The sequence below is a fragment of the Pteropus vampyrus genome, unplaced genomic scaffold (assembly GCF_000151845.1).
Source record: "Pteropus vampyrus isolate Shadow unplaced genomic scaffold, Pvam_2.0 Scaffold19, whole genome shotgun sequence".
Lineage (NCBI taxonomy): Eukaryota > Metazoa > Chordata > Mammalia > Chiroptera > Pteropodidae > Pteropus > Pteropus vampyrus.
Window position 1 is genome coordinate 16,382,711 of NW_011888800.1, and position 18,147 is coordinate 16,400,857.

General features: G+C 32.1%; 1 protein-coding gene, 1 non-coding gene and 1 pseudogene across 3 annotated transcripts in view; 1 reads left to right on the forward strand and 2 right to left on the reverse strand.

The window, feature by feature from the left end:
- Window positions 1-18,147, reverse strand: part of WDR72 (WD repeat domain 72) — a 216,534-nt gene that overhangs the window by 92,221 nt on the left and 106,166 nt on the right. For both annotated transcript variants that reach the window (XM_023527871.1, XM_023527870.1), the window contains exon 15: window positions 1,899-2,707. In XM_023527871.1, coding sequence (XP_023383639.1) covers window positions 1,899-2,707 — 809 coding nt within the window. The remainder of the gene's footprint in view (window positions 1-1,898; window positions 2,708-18,147) is intronic.
- On the reverse strand, window positions 1,302-1,409 carry LOC111736431. Its single transcript, XR_002779180.1, has one exon. It is a non-coding gene; the product is annotated as a U6 spliceosomal RNA (small nuclear RNA).
- LOC111736463 lies at window positions 3,126-3,244 on the forward strand (annotated as a pseudogene).

The following is an 18,147-nucleotide window of genomic DNA, read 5'->3' on the forward strand; positions in this document are numbered from 1 at the left end:
AACTAAGTCTCTCATCTGCTCTGTAAGGTCACAATTAGGCAAACAAATATAATTTGTTAGCAGCCCAAGTTTTTAAAAATTTGAAGAAATCTTAGTGATCACCTATCCCGCCCACTTCATTTTGTAAATGAGGAAAGGAAGGCCCAGAGGGCTAAGTGACTAATCCAAAGCTACATGGCTAGTTAAACCTGGATTCATTCCTAGGTTTACAGGCTCCAGGCTGACTGATTTTTTTTTTTTTAAAGTGCAATGTAATTTTCTTAGTAATAGAAAGAAAAGTAAATTAAACCTATCTGAAAATTTAAAAATACTTAAACAGAAGAAAATAGAGGATAATTAAGTACAGAAATTTAACAGTTTCTCTTTTCTCATTATTAGGGACACTGAACAGAAAAAGGAAAACCCAGTAGCATTATAATGGCAGGAAGCGGAATACTGAATGCTACATGATCTACATGGACTTGCTACCAAACTGTAGGTTCACTGATGGCAGGAACTGTCTACTATACCTTGCCTGGCACAGATATTTGTTAAATTGAGCTCTTATCAAAGAATAGAAATGTCAATGACTGTTTATCACCATGTAGCGGGCAGTTAAAACAGTATCTCTTCTATAAAGTCTTTCTGATAGTTTTATCTCACACTAATTATTCTCTTTGCACTCACCACCTATAATATTTATCTATACTAGAAATGTTTTCCATTCCTTTACCTTATTTCAGTGTTTTCTACATATTTAATGTGCATTACCTTTATCATTTAAGTGAATTCACATCCAAATGAGAAATTTATATTTCCTCTGTAGGCTAGTGCTAAGAACATCTTCAGTAAGCAGTTGGTGAATTGAATTAAATCCTCTAATATCGGACTATGAAAACCTAATTGAATTTTAGCAATGAGAGAGGGTAAACACTCAGAGTTAAGGTCAGTAATTAATCAGGCTCTGGAGTTGGACTGGTGCTTAGCCTTTACTTAGCCTCCAAGAAGCTGAATTAATCTTCGGGTTGATACCTTCCCTCCATAAACCTCAATATCCTCATCTGTAGAATGAGCAAAATAATACAGTACTTAAAACCCAGGTTTGCTGTGGATATTAAATGAAATCATATATGTTAAGGGCTTACATGTTGACCAGTAGAGAAACACTCAAAAAAACAATAGCTATTATTACTAAGTTGTAATTTCTATAAATCAATTACTGATGCTTTCTTCTATTTTAATAGGCTGAAGTATAAATTAAATGGTGAGATTTAAGGTATGAAATTTTCAAACTTTTCCTTTCTTTAAATCTTTTTTTTTTTTTTTTAATGGAACGATTCTCAAATTTGTGTGTCATCCTTGGTGCAGGGGCCATGCTAATTTTCCCTGCATCATTCCAATTTTAGTATATGTGCTGCCTAAGCAAGCACTAAATCTTCTTTGTTCATACTTAATTTACAGCAAGTACAATAGATTTCAAGATGTATATGAATCTATGTATGCATGCATGCATGCATCTATCTATCTATCATCTATCTATCTATCTATCTATCTATCTATCTATCTATCTATCTATCTATCTATCATCATTATCATCCAACCATCCATCCATCCATCCATCCAACCATCCATCCACTAAATCATTCAGCACCCATTACTCTGATTTTCCTGCCACATATTATGAGAGCAATGAATATTTGTTGAATGAATAAATTTTAAAACATAGATTTATTGCTCAAATTATCCTCCAACCTCAAAAATTAAAAGCGAGATTTTTCTTAAATGTATTTTGAATGGAAGAAGTTGTTGCATATCTATTCTTCTCTGAGAGTAGGGAAGCTAGAGAGCAGAATCTAGCAAATAATAATAATTTATTTTAAAGTCCCAAATAATAGTCAAAATCTCTAGGCATGTCTTACCTGTCAATTCCACATTCCAATTCTACAGGCATGTTAACTAATTTGTTAACTAAAAATAGTCTTCTCAATAGATAAACTATAGTATTTGACTCTTGCAAAGAATCACAATCATTTTCCTCTCTTTTTGGCATCCCAGCCTGATTTGGAAGAGTGGATGTGTATTTATTTGACAAATCCAAAACTTTTCTGGAAAATAAATTTACTTTTGAACAGTCTTTTTTCATTTCAGCATTGCATAAATCCCAACCTGGAAGCATCAATGAGTAGTCTTCATTTGAAGCAAGTCCTAAAGAAATGGGACCCTGAAGCTTCAAAATATTGAGATGCTTAATGCAGAGATTATCTAATTCTTTATCCACTCCCCATGGCAAAAGGCAAGATAGGAGCAATTTAGCTGCATCGATTATGAGGTTGGCATCAAATTTTCTTGATGGCTTAGGGTGTGTCTTTTTGGAACTCTTCATTTTCTTCTGCCTTTTAATGCCATCATTTTCTTCGAAGAATGTTATCGAATTATCTCCTTGGGCTAGGCTTTCACTAACAGGCTTGGCGTGTGCGTCTGCTGAGAGAGGACCACAGGCAGTTTTATTTCTTTTCAGTGTCAGTGTTTTCTTCTCTACTGTGCTTTTGGCTCTTCTCAGGATCTCGCTGCCATTGAATGAATTGGAAGGGTCACAGATTGGAGTCGGCAGCAGAAGTTCAACAAGGTTTTCCAGGTCAAATAGAAGGATATGAAAGCCTGTGTTACTCCATTTTGTCTTCACAGGCAAGACATTAAAAGGACCAGAGAAAGATTTCGCATCAATAGCCTAGGGGAGATAAAAAAAAAAAAAAAAAAAGAAAAAAGAAAAAAGAAACAAACAAAAAACAAAACCCTATGTGTCAAAGTTCTAGTTTTTAAATGATTTTATTAAAGGTCCTGTGATACTAAAATGACATAACAGAAAGCACTAAGTAGCAGTACAAACTAAAGGCAAGTCATTTCAATTTTTTTGTCTTAGATATAAAAATTCCCCTCTAAATTAAACATTCTGTATTCTTATATTCTATGAACTCCTTTATTCCTTTCTAAAACATTTAGTTTTTCTTTAAAAAATATAAATTAGGCCTATGAACTAAGATGGCATCAGACTAACTAACATTCTTTTATATACACTTTCACACTTCCTATCAAAATAGCCATGAAGACATACAACAGGGAAAAAGTAGGTTTAAAAATTGAGAAGAGTCTACGGTCATGCTACCCTGAACAAGCCCAATCCCATCTGATCTTGGAAACTAAGCAAGGTCAGGCCTGGTTAGTACTTGGATAGGAGACCAGTTAGGAAGACCAGGTGCTGTAGGCGTAAAAAATAAAATAAGGGATTGTAAACTGACAAGGTCCTTGCAATCTGTGAGGTCAACCAAGGGTTACCTCACCTAAAAAAAAAAAAAAAAGAAATTGAGAACAGTTAGAATACCTGCGAGAATTCAGAAAGTATCTAACAAGAACCGTCTCTCCAAATATGTTTAAAATTTTAAATAATTGGAAGTAACCTAAATGTTAACCAATATCAAATTGCTTTTATTTGCTTAAAGGCTCACCTTGTGGACTTGCATTTGATCTTTCTCTTGCCTCAAATGATACTGCCCTAGTACTGGCAGGGTGCACTCCCAAACTTCAGGTGGGCTCCTGATCATTTATGAGGACTTTCTGGAGCACCTATTGCCTCCTGTGGATCCAGTACTCTCTACCCTCTTCTTTGCTTACTTTTTTTTCAACCTAGTACTTATGATTATCTTATATTATATGAAATATTTATCAGTTTACTGTATGTTTTCTCCAATAGCATTCAAACTCCACCTTTGCAAGAGTTTGGCATGTTGCTTTGTTCCCAATACCTATAAAATGATGCCGCTATACAGCATTATTAAGAGGCTCAATAAATATTCATTGAATAATTAGTATATGTATACAGTGAAATACTATTCAAATATTTTTAAATGGTGTAAAATTGTACTTATTGGAGGAAAAAATATAATCTACAAGGCAGAAAAATATTCTTTTAATAAAATCATGTGTGTGAATATCTATATATATTATATATAGATATATATGCACCAAAATATTAAGGACACTTAATTTAAAAAAAGAGTTAAAATAATATTTATTTACACTTTAGGGTTTTTTCTTTTTAGTTTTTGGATTTTTTTTGCAGTTATATTTACTTTATAATTATACAAAAATAAACCATTAGAAATTTTAAAGATTAAAAAACAAAATGGAGATAAACTTAAAAAACACATTTTTCTACCAACAAAATGTATAAGGTTAGTATAATTATTAATAATTTTTGTGAATCAAAATAAAAAGACAACTGTACAGGTTGAAAAATGGACAAAGCATCAATAGCAATTCACAAATAGCATTCAGATTAAAATATGAAAAAATGTTTACAACCAGTAATAATCAAGAAGTAAAATTAAGATAATAATACCAGTCAGTACTTATTAATTTAGCAAAAAGGGTTTATTACATTATTTTATTATGTAATGGTTAATACATACAAAATAATATATAAACCATGAATTTAGCCCTCGTATGCACTTCCACTTTCCCAAAGCTATAATCTTCTCTGGCTGCAGGGTCCAAACCTCCTCAATTACTGGGCCAATTGAAATCATAGCAATGATTCTAGCAATATGACACATTGCCTGGTCGGGTGTCATCTTCTTATTTTGTGACCTACAAAGCTACAATAGGCCCACTGCACTGTTGTAAACAAAAATCCTAAATTTCTGTCCCTAAATATGGTCCCCTTAAGCCTCAAGAGCAACCGGACATTTTACATTATTTTCAAATCATAAATGTTATTCCAAATTTATTTAACATATAGCAAAGTTGTTTCCCATATGGAAATAAGTCTATTAGATTATAAATATAAACTATTATTATATTTTAATATACTAAAATGATTAAATGTTATAATTCTAACCTGGTATCATTGAAATTTTTTCTTTTAAGAAATAGTGAGAATATTGTTAAAGTCATGTCACCGAAAGACTTTAAAAAGAGTATTTACCATTATTTCAGATATAAGCAACAGAATGACAATGAATTCCTATATAGTAATTCCTGAGTTTTCACATATTGTAGATTTGACATACGTAACATTTAGTAATGTTTAGCAAAGGCTACCGTAAATCTTAACCTTATTTATATTTGTTACCCATATACAATATATTCCTCAGACAAGAATTCTATTAAAAGTAGCCTGCTATATCATGACTGCATAATGTTCTGCAAAAATATAAATATAATTATATTACTTTTAGAATGATAAAATATATCTAAACCATCATTATAACAGAAGTGTTTTAGAAACATTCAATCTAGTTACAATAAAAAAGTCTAAAACAAATAAATACAAAAAGTATTTTGTTCAATGTATGTCACTGCAAACAGTTGCTACTTAACATAAATTTATTAACTACTGTCTCCCCAATAATTAAAAAAAGTTTTAAATGTGAGGGTTAAACATAAATTTTCTTAGTTCATGTGTTATAGACTGTTCTCTGATTGCCTGAAAGATAATTTCTCAAAATGTGTTGTCCAGGCTTTGCATATACAGAGAAGGTTCTGGTGTTTTCCAGGGTATCACATCACTTTTACTCCTACTGTCTGAAATTCTAAGTCGAGGAAAGAGAAGAGGTAATGTTTACAATCTAGAAAGCTAGAAGTAATGGGAAAGGACAATCTTCCATTCCAACCTCTGAACTTTGGTGGAGTATAATGGTACTGATATATCTACATGTGAATGCTGTAAACAGCAGGTGGGGAGTAGGAAGAGGCACACAGAGCTGAGTTCTTTGTCTCAAGTACACAGACTTTGGAAAAAGCTACTGAGTCAGAAAGTCTGAAAACAGAATCCCAGATGGCCAGCGGGCAGAAATTATTCCTTTACTCTCCATAAGAAATGAGAATAAATGACAATAAAACTAAAGCCAACAATACAAAATTCTAACACTCAACAACCCAAGATACATGTAACAAGGAAAACAAAAAGACCCCCAAATTTGGAGAAAAATATATGTCTGAAGGTACAAGCCTATATACATATGTATATATATATAAAGTCTATTCACTTTCTTTTTCCTTCGCCCTACTGTGTTCAGCTTGTGCCTCTTTTCTATTTGACTCAGAAAGACAAAATGGTTAAACAAGGCTGGTTTCATCCCCTGCCTTTGAAAGTAGAAATGCAGTAACAACATGTTTGGTAAAACTTCTTTCTGAAAACATCGTGGATCCCCCACTGAGTTTGTTGTAAAGGATTTGACCTGCTCAGCCTACCACAACCACAAAATACATGTAGTGAAACTGATGTTTAAAACTACCTTCATTTTCTTACTTGTGACTTTGTGCAATAAAATCTAGTGCATGCGTTTAAATACTAAGAGGACATAAAGATAATAGCTGCATAAATATTTTAGATATTTAGTTATGTTAAAGCAAGAAAATATTATAAAGCCATCTAAGCTGACCCCTTCCCCTTAAACTAAAGGAAAATGAGGAATAGAGAAGTAACTTCTTCAAAATTACTCATTTGGTAAGCAGCCAAATCAGGATTCCCAAGTCTACTTTTTCTGACTATTCTTCAGATGACATTCTCTACTTAAATTTTTAAAAGACTGAAATATGTTTGCTATTTACCATTTCTAAGATATACGAGGTGTCCTTATTAACTAAGCATTTATTTTATGAAATACCACATTCACTGAGATAAGTAGGGAAGAAAAAGTCATCATTGCATGAAAATATTTGCTAATGAACGAACTGCTTACTTACAAAATTAGTACCCAAACCCTCCTCTGTTTCTAACATAAAGGCCCAGGCCCATTCATTAATCAGGTTCTGAGTGATTATTAAATGATGCAATCCAACTGCATAGTAGATAGCAAATACTGTTAAAGATGCAGTATTACACAAAATTCAATTAGTGATGTCAGAACTATCTGAGTCACATCTAGTGCTAATTACAAATAAAGATCCAGCAAAAAGATCAGTTAAGGACTGAAGAAGAAAAAAATTCAGATGCTCCAAATGAAATATCTTTTAATAGAAAGTGTAGAAGAAAGCCTGTGGAAAACTTCATTACTCTTTAAATACTTTTCTAAAATGATTCTTTATTATTTATTGTGAAATTCAAACGTGAAGTAAAAGGTGACATATCGTGTATCATACAATTTAATTGGAAAGAAAACAAACATATTTTGATTCGCTCTATAGTCATTTAAAGAATTCATGTATATTTGAATTTAAATTTTGTTCAATGTAAAATGCTATATTATTTTAATAACATTAATATCATTTTTAAGTTAAAACTAAAATTCTTTTTTAATCCTTTTAAGAGCTAACTCATAGGGTTAACTGGTGCTCTCCAATCCCTCCAACCACCTGTAGACTACACTCTACTTTTTTACATTCTAATCACAAAAACTAAGATATTTGCTTTTCAGTAATTTCACCTCTTTTTGTTCTCAATGTTCTTTTCCTATGCGAGCTTATAACTTTAATTAACATATTTTAATTTTACATATTTTAATTTACATATTTTAATAAGTTATGTGAAAATAAGTTATGTGAAAACTGACTGTAAAATACAGTTCCTAAGAAAACAAAATTTAGTAATCTAAAAGACCCTATGGTGAAGAGTCACTCTCAAACTGACTAGCTACTTAGGTATAGATGAGGCCATTGTAATAGATGAGAATAATCATATAAATATGTAAGGAGTCTGCACTCTGGTTATGTACAATGTTTAAATTTTTATACTTTAAATAAACATAAACTGAAAGTCACAGTTGATGCATTGCAAGTATAAATTTATGCAAAGAAAAAAGATTAGAAATTCCAGAAAATGTATCCTTTCTAAAAGGAAAGCAATCACATCAAAAGATTTATGACAATGGAAGTTTTTCAAGTAAGGGATGGCACAGATGATAGGGGAAATGTGATATCTATGTATTGAACACTATTACTGAAATTATTTGTTGATTACACCATAAATTTTACAAAATAGGTAACAATTTTTTTCATGTTTCACCCAACGACATATTCTATAAGAAGTAATATTTTGACATTATGGTTTCAGTCAAATATACAATCTCTAACTTATTACTTGTCACAGCAGTTTCTAGTTGGAGAATATCATATGAAACAAATAAGAATTGTTTTCCACATGAGTATGAACCCAAAACATATAGCCAGAGAAGAAGAATTAAGAGGTGGCTCTTCCATGACTCTTTAGTGGGCTGTGTACCTACACTATTTTTTACATGTTTTGAAGGACTATTCTATTTATTTTAGTTTTGCCTTAAAAGTATCTTCTGTGATATAACTTTATTTTTAGTGCAGTTTGAATGCCAGATTACCACGATGCCCCCAAAATGCTGAAATATTATTGAAGAAAATAGTGCAGAAAGAAGACTACACTTTCCAAAGAATTCTCTCTTCTCCAGCCCCACCCACTATTAAGTTCTTCTTCCTTTGCTAAGTACTATAAACTTCATTACATTTTGCAGACAAACTCTATTTACTTTCTAATTGCTATTTGTCACATAAACTTGTTTTCATTGTTCAATTAATATTTTTTTTCTATCTGTAAGTACTATGTCAGGATAAAGCGCATCATAATTTTTCCCATTAAAATCAATGGAAACTATTTTTTTTTCCATCTAATTAATTTTTCCCCTTAGCAACAAAGTTTTCAGGAAAGAACTGACATCTTTAAGCAACAGATAGGTGTATTTTTTGGATCAGCAGTGCTCCCTGCAGAGTAAAAATAAAGTCACATTGCCTCATGGAGCTCATGGTTGCTATCTTATGAAACAACTAAAACAGCTGGAGAATTTAGGTTCTTGGACTTGTCTCTTATTCTCTGTTGCAGACAGGAAGACAACATTCTCAACATGCTGAGTTTGTAATCCTAGAGACAGAATTTCTTTAAGTAGAAAATTTTTTGAGGAACAAATTTACAATATAGATAATTTTATCACGTAATATGTATATAAGGAGTTGTCTTCAACACTTATGCCACGAAAAGCAGAGAATATGTTACTTGCTTATAAAATGAAATTAGAGTTGCTGGTTATATTTTTGCTGCTAAAAATTTCAAATAGCTACTTTTGTTTTATGACAAATTAATAAATCCTAGAGGTTTTGAAAATGTAAGTTGACTTCTAGTCAAGATGGCAAAGTTTAGACTTTGAAGCAAACTGTTTCTTCCAAATACATACCAATGATAGATAAAATGTTAAAATAAAACAAAACTCAAAAAGGTTTAGCTAAGCTCAGAAGCAAAATAAACACCTTTGAGGACCAAACATGGAATAGAAACACAAAGTGCTAACTGGAACTGAAGTCACAGGCCTGCTCAGTATCAGGACTGCAGGGAGGTAGTTAGGCTTTAGAATTCTAATGCTGGATTAATGTCAGACCTAAGGAAAATTGCAATGTAACTTGTAAGTGAATCAACTCAAATGTTAGTTCACTGATTAGACAGACATATACTCAATATTAGTACAGTGCAGGCTTCATTCTGGCCTGTCTTGAAAAGGTAGATAGAGGCAACAACATCACAGAACATCAGCTGAGCACAGAGAGAGAAAGGGAAAGAGAAAAATAAAGTACAATGAAACTAACATGACACACGAGAAAAAAATTTCCTCTAGAAATGACCTTGTAAAACTAAAATTCCAAAACATAGTAAATCTACTACTCAGAAGGACAGCTAAAAATATAAAAGCTGGGATATATATTTACTCCACATAAAATCAATGCTATAGAATGGATTGAAAAAAATAATTGTCAAAAGAAGTTGAAAGAATAACATTCATAAAAATGAACAAGGAGATATGAAAGAAAAAAGCAAAAATAAAATAAATGAAAAATAATTGATTAGAAATATTAGAAAAAATGTAATTATATTAAAAATTCAGAGGGAGATTAGAAAATTACTATGGATTTATATGGCACCACCTTGTGAAACACAACTATGTTAATAAGACTATTTTTTAACTCAGAAGAACTCGGGTTATGGAGCAAACCTAGGTAGATTCCTTCACTTAGGAAAATGACAAATTAATGGTGCTTCAAGGCAATGTTTACTTCCTTGTCTATTACCCACATTCATGCGGATAGAAAGGCATTGGAAGTTCTCTTCAACTTGGGTAGAAGCTTAGAATATATTTTCTTAGAAAATCACTATATAGGGTAGAGTTTAAAATGCTGCTGTTAATGACATGTCATTAATGCCATGGCTTAAAGAAACTTCAGGGAGTTGGCCTAGAAACCAAGCACCCTTAGTGTCACTGTTGTCATTGTTTCTCAGGGAAAAAAAAAATCGAAGCTCCAAGCAACCAATTTATAAACTTTGAGAATACAATTCATCCTCATGCTGGGGCTGCTTGCTGTTTTTCTTTTATTGCTTCAATGCAAGCACTGATGTGGCCTGGCTTTATTTACTTATTCTGTATAAAACTTTTATTAAAGTCTCGAATGCAGTGGTGTGTTATTCAATTTTTTAATAATAATTTTTGTCAATAAAGGGTGAAAGTTTTCTAAGCCAACATCCCAGTTAAAGAAAGCTATTTTACTGTGAACAGGAAGTTCTAGAAATAAGTTGAAAATGCTTGTATCTGTCAATCATATCCTGATTTGCAATGCCAAAATACAATTAAATACAATAAGTGATTTCATAATAAAAACAATCTTTTAAATTAATTAGATATAATTAAAATAAATGTCTAAACTAACTACATTGAAACTTTTTTGTTTCCTCCTTGGGACACTTCTTCTTTCATAGCCCTACTCATTAGTCATTTTCTCAGTTCCCAAATACATGAATAGAATAGAACTGGACTTTAGCCATCACTTCACATAAGCCCTGTAAACCCCATTTAACAGTAAGCCATAACAGTAAGCCATAATGGTGTTTTAGGTCTCTGGGATCAAAGTAAACTGAGACCCTATGTCCATTAGTCCAAAACGTTTGGTTATTCTGCCTTTCCCCAGTGTACAGTCACCCAATAAATAGGTCCCTTTGTGGAGATGCTGGGAAATTGTCATAGTATAACTGTCATGGTGTTGTAGGGTCCTTCCTCCCAGGGACTTGGGTGCCTTTTTAAGTCTTTGTCCGTATCTGGGAACTGAACAAATGGTAGCGACATTTTTCTCCCCCAGAGCGTGGACAATCAGGTTCTCTCTAAATGGCCATATATATCACTTCTAGTCCCCTTCACTGAAATTTTAACCATTTCATCTTTGTATTGCCTTATTCAAAACAACCTTAGAAATGATGACTGTTTAGAATAATATGTTAATACTAATTAAGGTATGTTAACATTTTTATAACATTTAACACTGTAGTTTTTCCTGTGGAAATTTATCTTAAAATAATCCAAAAGTAGGAAAAGAACAATATAGGTAAGGATATCTATTATATTCTTACCTATGTTAGTCAACAAAATGTAAATAACCTAAAAGTCCACCTGTGTGAGCATAGGCTGAGAAGGTGTCAGAAGCAAATCATGACTTACACATTTAATAAAATTATGGAACCATCAAAACAGATGACATGAAGACTATATAAAAAAATGGGAAAGGCTAAAGATGTATAGATGCTTATACTAAGATGTCCCTTAGTTTAGAAATAACCATGCAAACTTTATTTAGTTTATAAAAGTAAATGTAAGATAAATTCTTGGGTGATAAATATAAAAGATTGGATCAATATTTTTTAAAAAATGATTAATAATATATTTGATAGGTGATAATATTTTCCAGGAAAAAGTACAGTTAAAATTGTCAAATCAATGAGCTTACTTTCTTTTGTGAGCATTTGTCAGTTTTTGTCCATGTAACACCAAACCTTTTATGTTATTACCTCAATCTCCCCCTTGGAGGAACAAACTTCTTATAAGTTCAGACCTTAGAAATAGAGGCCATTTTTCCACACCCTGATGCTGTACATTGAAACTATTTTAAAAATTAAATTAAATCTGGAGGAACAGACTTTCCTAATTAGATGTTACTACATTTTCTATAGCTTATAAATCATAAACATTACCATCAATATTACAAATTATACAGAAAATGCAGCTTTGAGATCAAATAATGTTAAGCCAACTGTCCAACGTGTGTGCCTTTGCTGCTGCTTGTCAACTCGACAGCTATCCTTCTTTTCTCAGGCGATAGCCAAAATTTAACCCCTCATAGTCCTGTATCCTTGCCACTCTAGTTCCATATTCTCTCTCTCCTCTCTCAACTCTTCAGCAATTCATTTTTAGCCTTAGGTAATCACAGACACTTTCACGTGTGAAAGTTTAATCTTCTCCAAAGACTGAAACTTGAACCCAGGAACTATATTCCATATCTTCTGGTGTGAACTATTTGGGAGAAAGATTCATATCTGATTCCTTTGGCTATTTCTCAAATCAATATTTATGAAAATTTACGAAAGATTTTTATATCTCTGACACAACCAGAAAAACGATTGCATAAAGTAGTACTAACTAATGAAAGCAGTTTGTGTCCCTTCAATTCTAAGAGAAAAAGTGAATACAAGTAAACTTCATCTTTACTTTCACCATTTCACCAACACAGAGCTAAGAATAATTCCTAAGATATATTTTTCCAATCTCTTATTGTAACATTAAACAGAGTCTTTTTTCAGGGGTAAGATAAAAAAAGTTCACTGCCTAATATTCTCGGTGCCTGAACAAAGTTAAGACATGTTCAGATCTGGTTTCTAATCTAGAAGGGCCTTTCATTTCCTTCCAATCAGACAACAGGGGGTTACCCGAGAATACAGAAAAATGATACAAGAAAGAACCATGACGGATTTCTACTCCATTGCAACATGGCAAAGGCTGATTTAAACATAGCCCTGGAAGAAAGGAAAGGTGACGTTTAGTCACTGGTATTTTAACAAATAAAATACTCTTCTAGATTTGTAATCAGGATTTTATACTGTCTCCTAATCATATTTATTTTTTGCCACATGCTTTTCACCAAATTACAGGGAAACATACTGAAAAATCAGAAAATCTTTCTAACTTTAAAATACCAAGGTATTACTTGTGCTCTAAAACATGCTTTCTAAATCACGGTTACTGAAACGCCAGCCTCCTCCATCTCCTGACATCCTTGGCAGCAACGTGCTCCCAGTGAACCTTTTTTTTTTTTTTTTTTTGGATATCATCTTTTCTTTCTCTTAAGTCCTCTCTTGCTTCAATGTCTCTCATACTGTCTCCTTCTTCACATTTTATTAATCATTCACTCATCTATCCATCAAATGTTTATTAAGCATCTACTGTGTGCTGCCTGCTGTGCCATATGTGAAAGACAATGCAACGGTGAGTAAGACAATGAAATGGTGAGTGAGACAGTCCCTGAAGCATGCAGCTTAATTCATCTCACTCAAATTCTTTTCCTCCTTTAATTGCAATCTGTGCTTGCCACTGCTGCCTGATTCCTCTGATGTTAATAATTGGTCTTGGCCTTTCGGCCTTTTCTGATTTCTCTGCTTCTATGTCTCTTCTCAGACTGAGAATGCCCGAACACCATCAATGGAAATTCTACCCTGAAAGAAAGCTCATGTCCCCAAGAGACTTACTTACACAAACCCTTTCTAATCACCCTTCCAATTGTAATCTTGCTTTCCTTGGATGTTTCATGACATTTTAATTTTTTTCCAACATTTACCTTTTGCCATCATCTTATGTGTCAGTATCCTTATTTTCACTGACTGCAATCTCTAAACACCTGAGCCTGCCTCAATCTCAGTGCATTACATATGCAAAAATTTGTTCTGCTAAGATTTCATAAAACATGAGGTTTTTTATAAAAAGACTTAAGCCTGAAAATGCTGGATAAGCTGAGTCACATAACCACTGAGGGCAAATGCACCAATTTCATGGCTTTCTCCCTCCAGTAACTAGTTAATACTAAAATATAATGATTGAAGATGTCATTCCTGGTCTTTTTGAAAAATAACAAAAGCCACCACATTAAAAAAAAAATCATTTTTAAGCATGCTTTCGTTTATGATAACTTGGGATTCAGCCCTTGAGTGTTAGCCCTGCATATTTCCATAAGCTCATCTCTAACCTCTGTGTGACCAGAGAAATTCACTTAAGAAACTGTCACCTAAGTGAAAAATAAGTGTCTCACAACACTAGCCCATTTAAGCACCTAATTACAGGGTCAGTCAAGAGTCAATCTGCTTTGCAACAGATTTCCTCTGTCAGTGGATTCCCATCTATCCAGAGCTTCAGTTAGGATGCCTCAACTCTTGGGTTCTGATATATTTGGATGTCATTGCCTTGACTTTGGACTATGTTTCCTCAAAATCTTAATAATGCAAAATCTTGGGTAGTATGGAAAGAACAAAAGTGTTCAATAAGTAAGCCATTCCTTCATAGGTTACAAATGAAAACCACTATTGTTTGTCCCTTCTCTGAACATACCTGTGCTTAAAATCGTAGAACACTTTTCTGGTTCTTTAAAAATTCTTTGAAATAGAATTTCAGGGTGAAATTGTTGGTTAAATTGTTAGACTATGCCCCAGCAAGGGTGTTTCAAAACATACTTCGACCAAAAACGAGTGTATATAAGTTTTGTCATACACTTAAAGAGTTCAGCATTTCCTTTAACATTTATTAATCTGGTAAAGAAAACTTGCATTAATTTATTTAGTGAGAAAATCTTAATGACTGTATTTTTCTGTGATATAAGTATTAATCTTTGCCCAATTTTCTCTTTTACTATTTATCTTTCCCTTATCACTTTATGAGAGTTTTTTGTACATAAAGATATTAATCCTCTGTTAAATATATTGTAAATATTTTTTAAGTCTCATCAGGCTTTAAATTTTATAGATTTTTTGGGGGGAGGTTGCAATACTACTTAAGAAATTTAAATAGTAAAACTATAATTTTCATTTGTCTTTTAAAAATTTTACCACTTTTAGGTCCTTGATAATCCAATTACTAAAAATATTAGTATATATTTTCTTCTAGTAATCTATGTTTTCATATTTAAAACTTGTATTCATCTGAAGTTTGTTTTTTTAAAGGTAGAAAAAAGAGATTTAAAAAAAATTACACTCATTATACAAAAGCCACTTATTAACTTTTCTCTAGGATTTTAAGTGCCATCTTTCTCTAAAAGCAAATTACGATTTACATACATGCTCTTTCCTGGACTTTTCCTTTTTTTTTTCCTTTCTCATTTATCTATTTGTCTGTTCTTGAACCACCACTGCACTCTACTACAGATAGGGAGGTAGCTAGATAGGTAGGTAGATAGATAGACAGATAGACAAATACACAGATAGATAGATAACGTTTGACATCTGAAAAAGAAGCCCCATGTCCATCATTCCTCTTTTTCCTAATTATTCTTAGCTCATTTTATACATTTATCTTTCCAGAAGAATTTTCTAATCAACTCATCAAATTCCCAAAAACCTACCAAGGAGATTTTCTGAGTTATTGTTACTAAATATATAGATTTGTGACTATGATAATCTTTAAAATACTAGGTTTTCCCTCTTGGGTTGCATTATGTTATTAAATCAAGATATTCTTTATGTCTTTCAGTAATTTTTAAAACATGATTTCATATGGGTGCTGCATATTTCTCATTAAATTTATCCCTATATATTTTCTATTTTTTATTGCTATTATTAATGGAATGTTTATATTCATTGTATTTTATATGAATTTTTATATTCATAGTGGTTTTTGTATTTGTATATAAATTTTGTTTTCAGCACTACCATGCTTAATTTTATTTTTTGTTTTATTAGTTTTTCTATTCTATTCATATTTTTAAAATATAGTTGAATAAGGGTAATTTGTTTCATTCTTTCCATTCTTATCTTTACTATTTCTTTTTTTAACCTTTGGTATTTGTTAAAACTAACCAAAAAAGTTCAATAATAGTAGGAATGGTATAGTATTTTAAATTAAATTTCGATGATTATTGCTGTTTTTTATTTAAAAATTGTTTGATTTATACATTCTAAATATTTAATAAATTGGAATGGTTTCTTAGGTCCCTTTATGTGAGTAACCAATCTTCTTTAATCCCTGTCATTTAAATTTGATTTATGCAGTAATATCTGGCAAATGAAAGAATACTAGGTCCATTTTAACAGCATAAACTAGGAATGATTGCATATTAACATATAATCCCAAATAACCTCCCCCATCAAAAATTTTCTGAAAGAGAAAACTAAAACTGTGTTTTTTGGAAGAGTGGTTAAAAATCTAACCAGAGTAATCTGTATGTACTGATATAGAAGGATGTCTGCTAAATATTTCTGACTTAACAAAGCAACTCGTAGAAGGGCATCTATAGTATAATCTCATTTCTATATGAAAGGAATTTATACACATGCACACAGACCTATACACGTTTTTATTTTATGGTCTAGAAAAAAGCACATCAACAGCATCAATAATAATGAAGGCTAGCATACGGGCTGAAGTTTGAAGAGTAAGAGAGGTCTTTGTTTACTCTCTATAAATGTCAGGGTCCTCCCTGTACTGTCAAGTACTCATTTCCTAAAATTCAGCCTTGATCCATTAGTGATATGTGAAAACCAATACTGCTACATTGTATTTTGGAAAATCTTAAATTACAATATAAATCGTACCTGAAAAGTCAAATTACTGTATATATTACTGACATGATGTCCAGGAAAAGAAAATGCTTTTATATTTCTCCCCTGAAATATATCAAGACGTGCCATCTACTTTAACTGATTTAAAACACATAACCACATAAAAATTTCATGGAAAGTACAATTTAAATGCTATTTTACCTATCTACCTTCTTGTCTCTGAAGGCTGTTTACCACTGGGATTCAGCTTATTCTGGGAACTCTGATACTTCCCTTAAAATACATATTTCCATTAGCTGATGGAGAATCCCACATTGGTTTACCCTCTTTCCTAAGACACTAGTCATTTTCATAATAAGCCACACACTCCTGATGAACAAGCTCCTCTTTCATTTGCTGTCTTGCCCTTTGGCTGATTCTAGGGTAGAAAATACAAATTAGGAAAAAAAGTGAAAGAATTGTTAATAAATGTAATGATAAATTAATATTCGACCAGTGTAAAAGCTTTCACACAATTTCACTTTAAAATAATTTGGTCTAAAAATTTTAACTCAGAGCTCAGCCAGATACTGACTTAAGGATTCTTTGGTTTATGAATATTTATGACACGGGGTATAATGAGTGCCTGGTTTCCATACCAGCAGCTAACTAACTAATTAACTAACTAATTAATTAATTAATGTAAAAATACTTCAATGTTTATTGAGTGGAAAATTTTAATTCAGCTAGTCAAACTATTCCTTGAAGTGCAGAAACAGGTTATTAGGATTTTTTTTTCCCCCTTTCTGAAATGCTTTCTTTCCTCTATCTGCCCTTGAAAAGATGACAAAGCTCCAGTCTAGCCTTCAAAGCTGAGGTCCCTAGTTGTTGTTTTTTTGTTATTGTTTTTGAAGTTTCTAGTTGTTTTGACATACAGTGTATAGTATTTTGTTATAGTATTTTGAAGTGCAAAGCTCTATGGTTCCTAAAATAGCTAAGAGCTGACTTGGGAAATGCATCCTACACCAAATTGTCTTTGGGGTAATCAAATATAGTCCAGAGAACCTGGTCAAAATAAAAGCTGATGGAGGAGAGGCTGGTTCTGGTCTGGAGCTTTCTGGCTCCTCACAGATCTGGTTTTAGTCCAGAATAATCCTAGACAATGTTTACTTAAATTAAAAGTGAAACTTGAGTGTGTTTGTATCTATAAAGAGATAAAATAACACTTTCAGCAGCTTACTAATTTCCATGATCTCACCTAAAATGTCTAAACTTTAATTAAAAAGACATTTCCATAGAGAATTATAACATATTTAATTTTATATATGCAAACTAAATATGAACGATTACCTTACTCATTAAAAAATGTATACAGTAACAAGTTTTTAATACTCTACCCAGACCCTCAGTTATGAAAACAAAATCAAGTGTAAGTGTTGTATTTAATTATAAATGCTAAGTTAATATTGCTTTCTATGTAATTATTTCAGGAATAAATTTCAATCATGATTTGGAAAATGGTGTATCAATCACCAAATGAAGTGAGAGTTGAAATAAACACAAGTATTTGAGGAATATGCTTACCGACTTTACGTATTCTA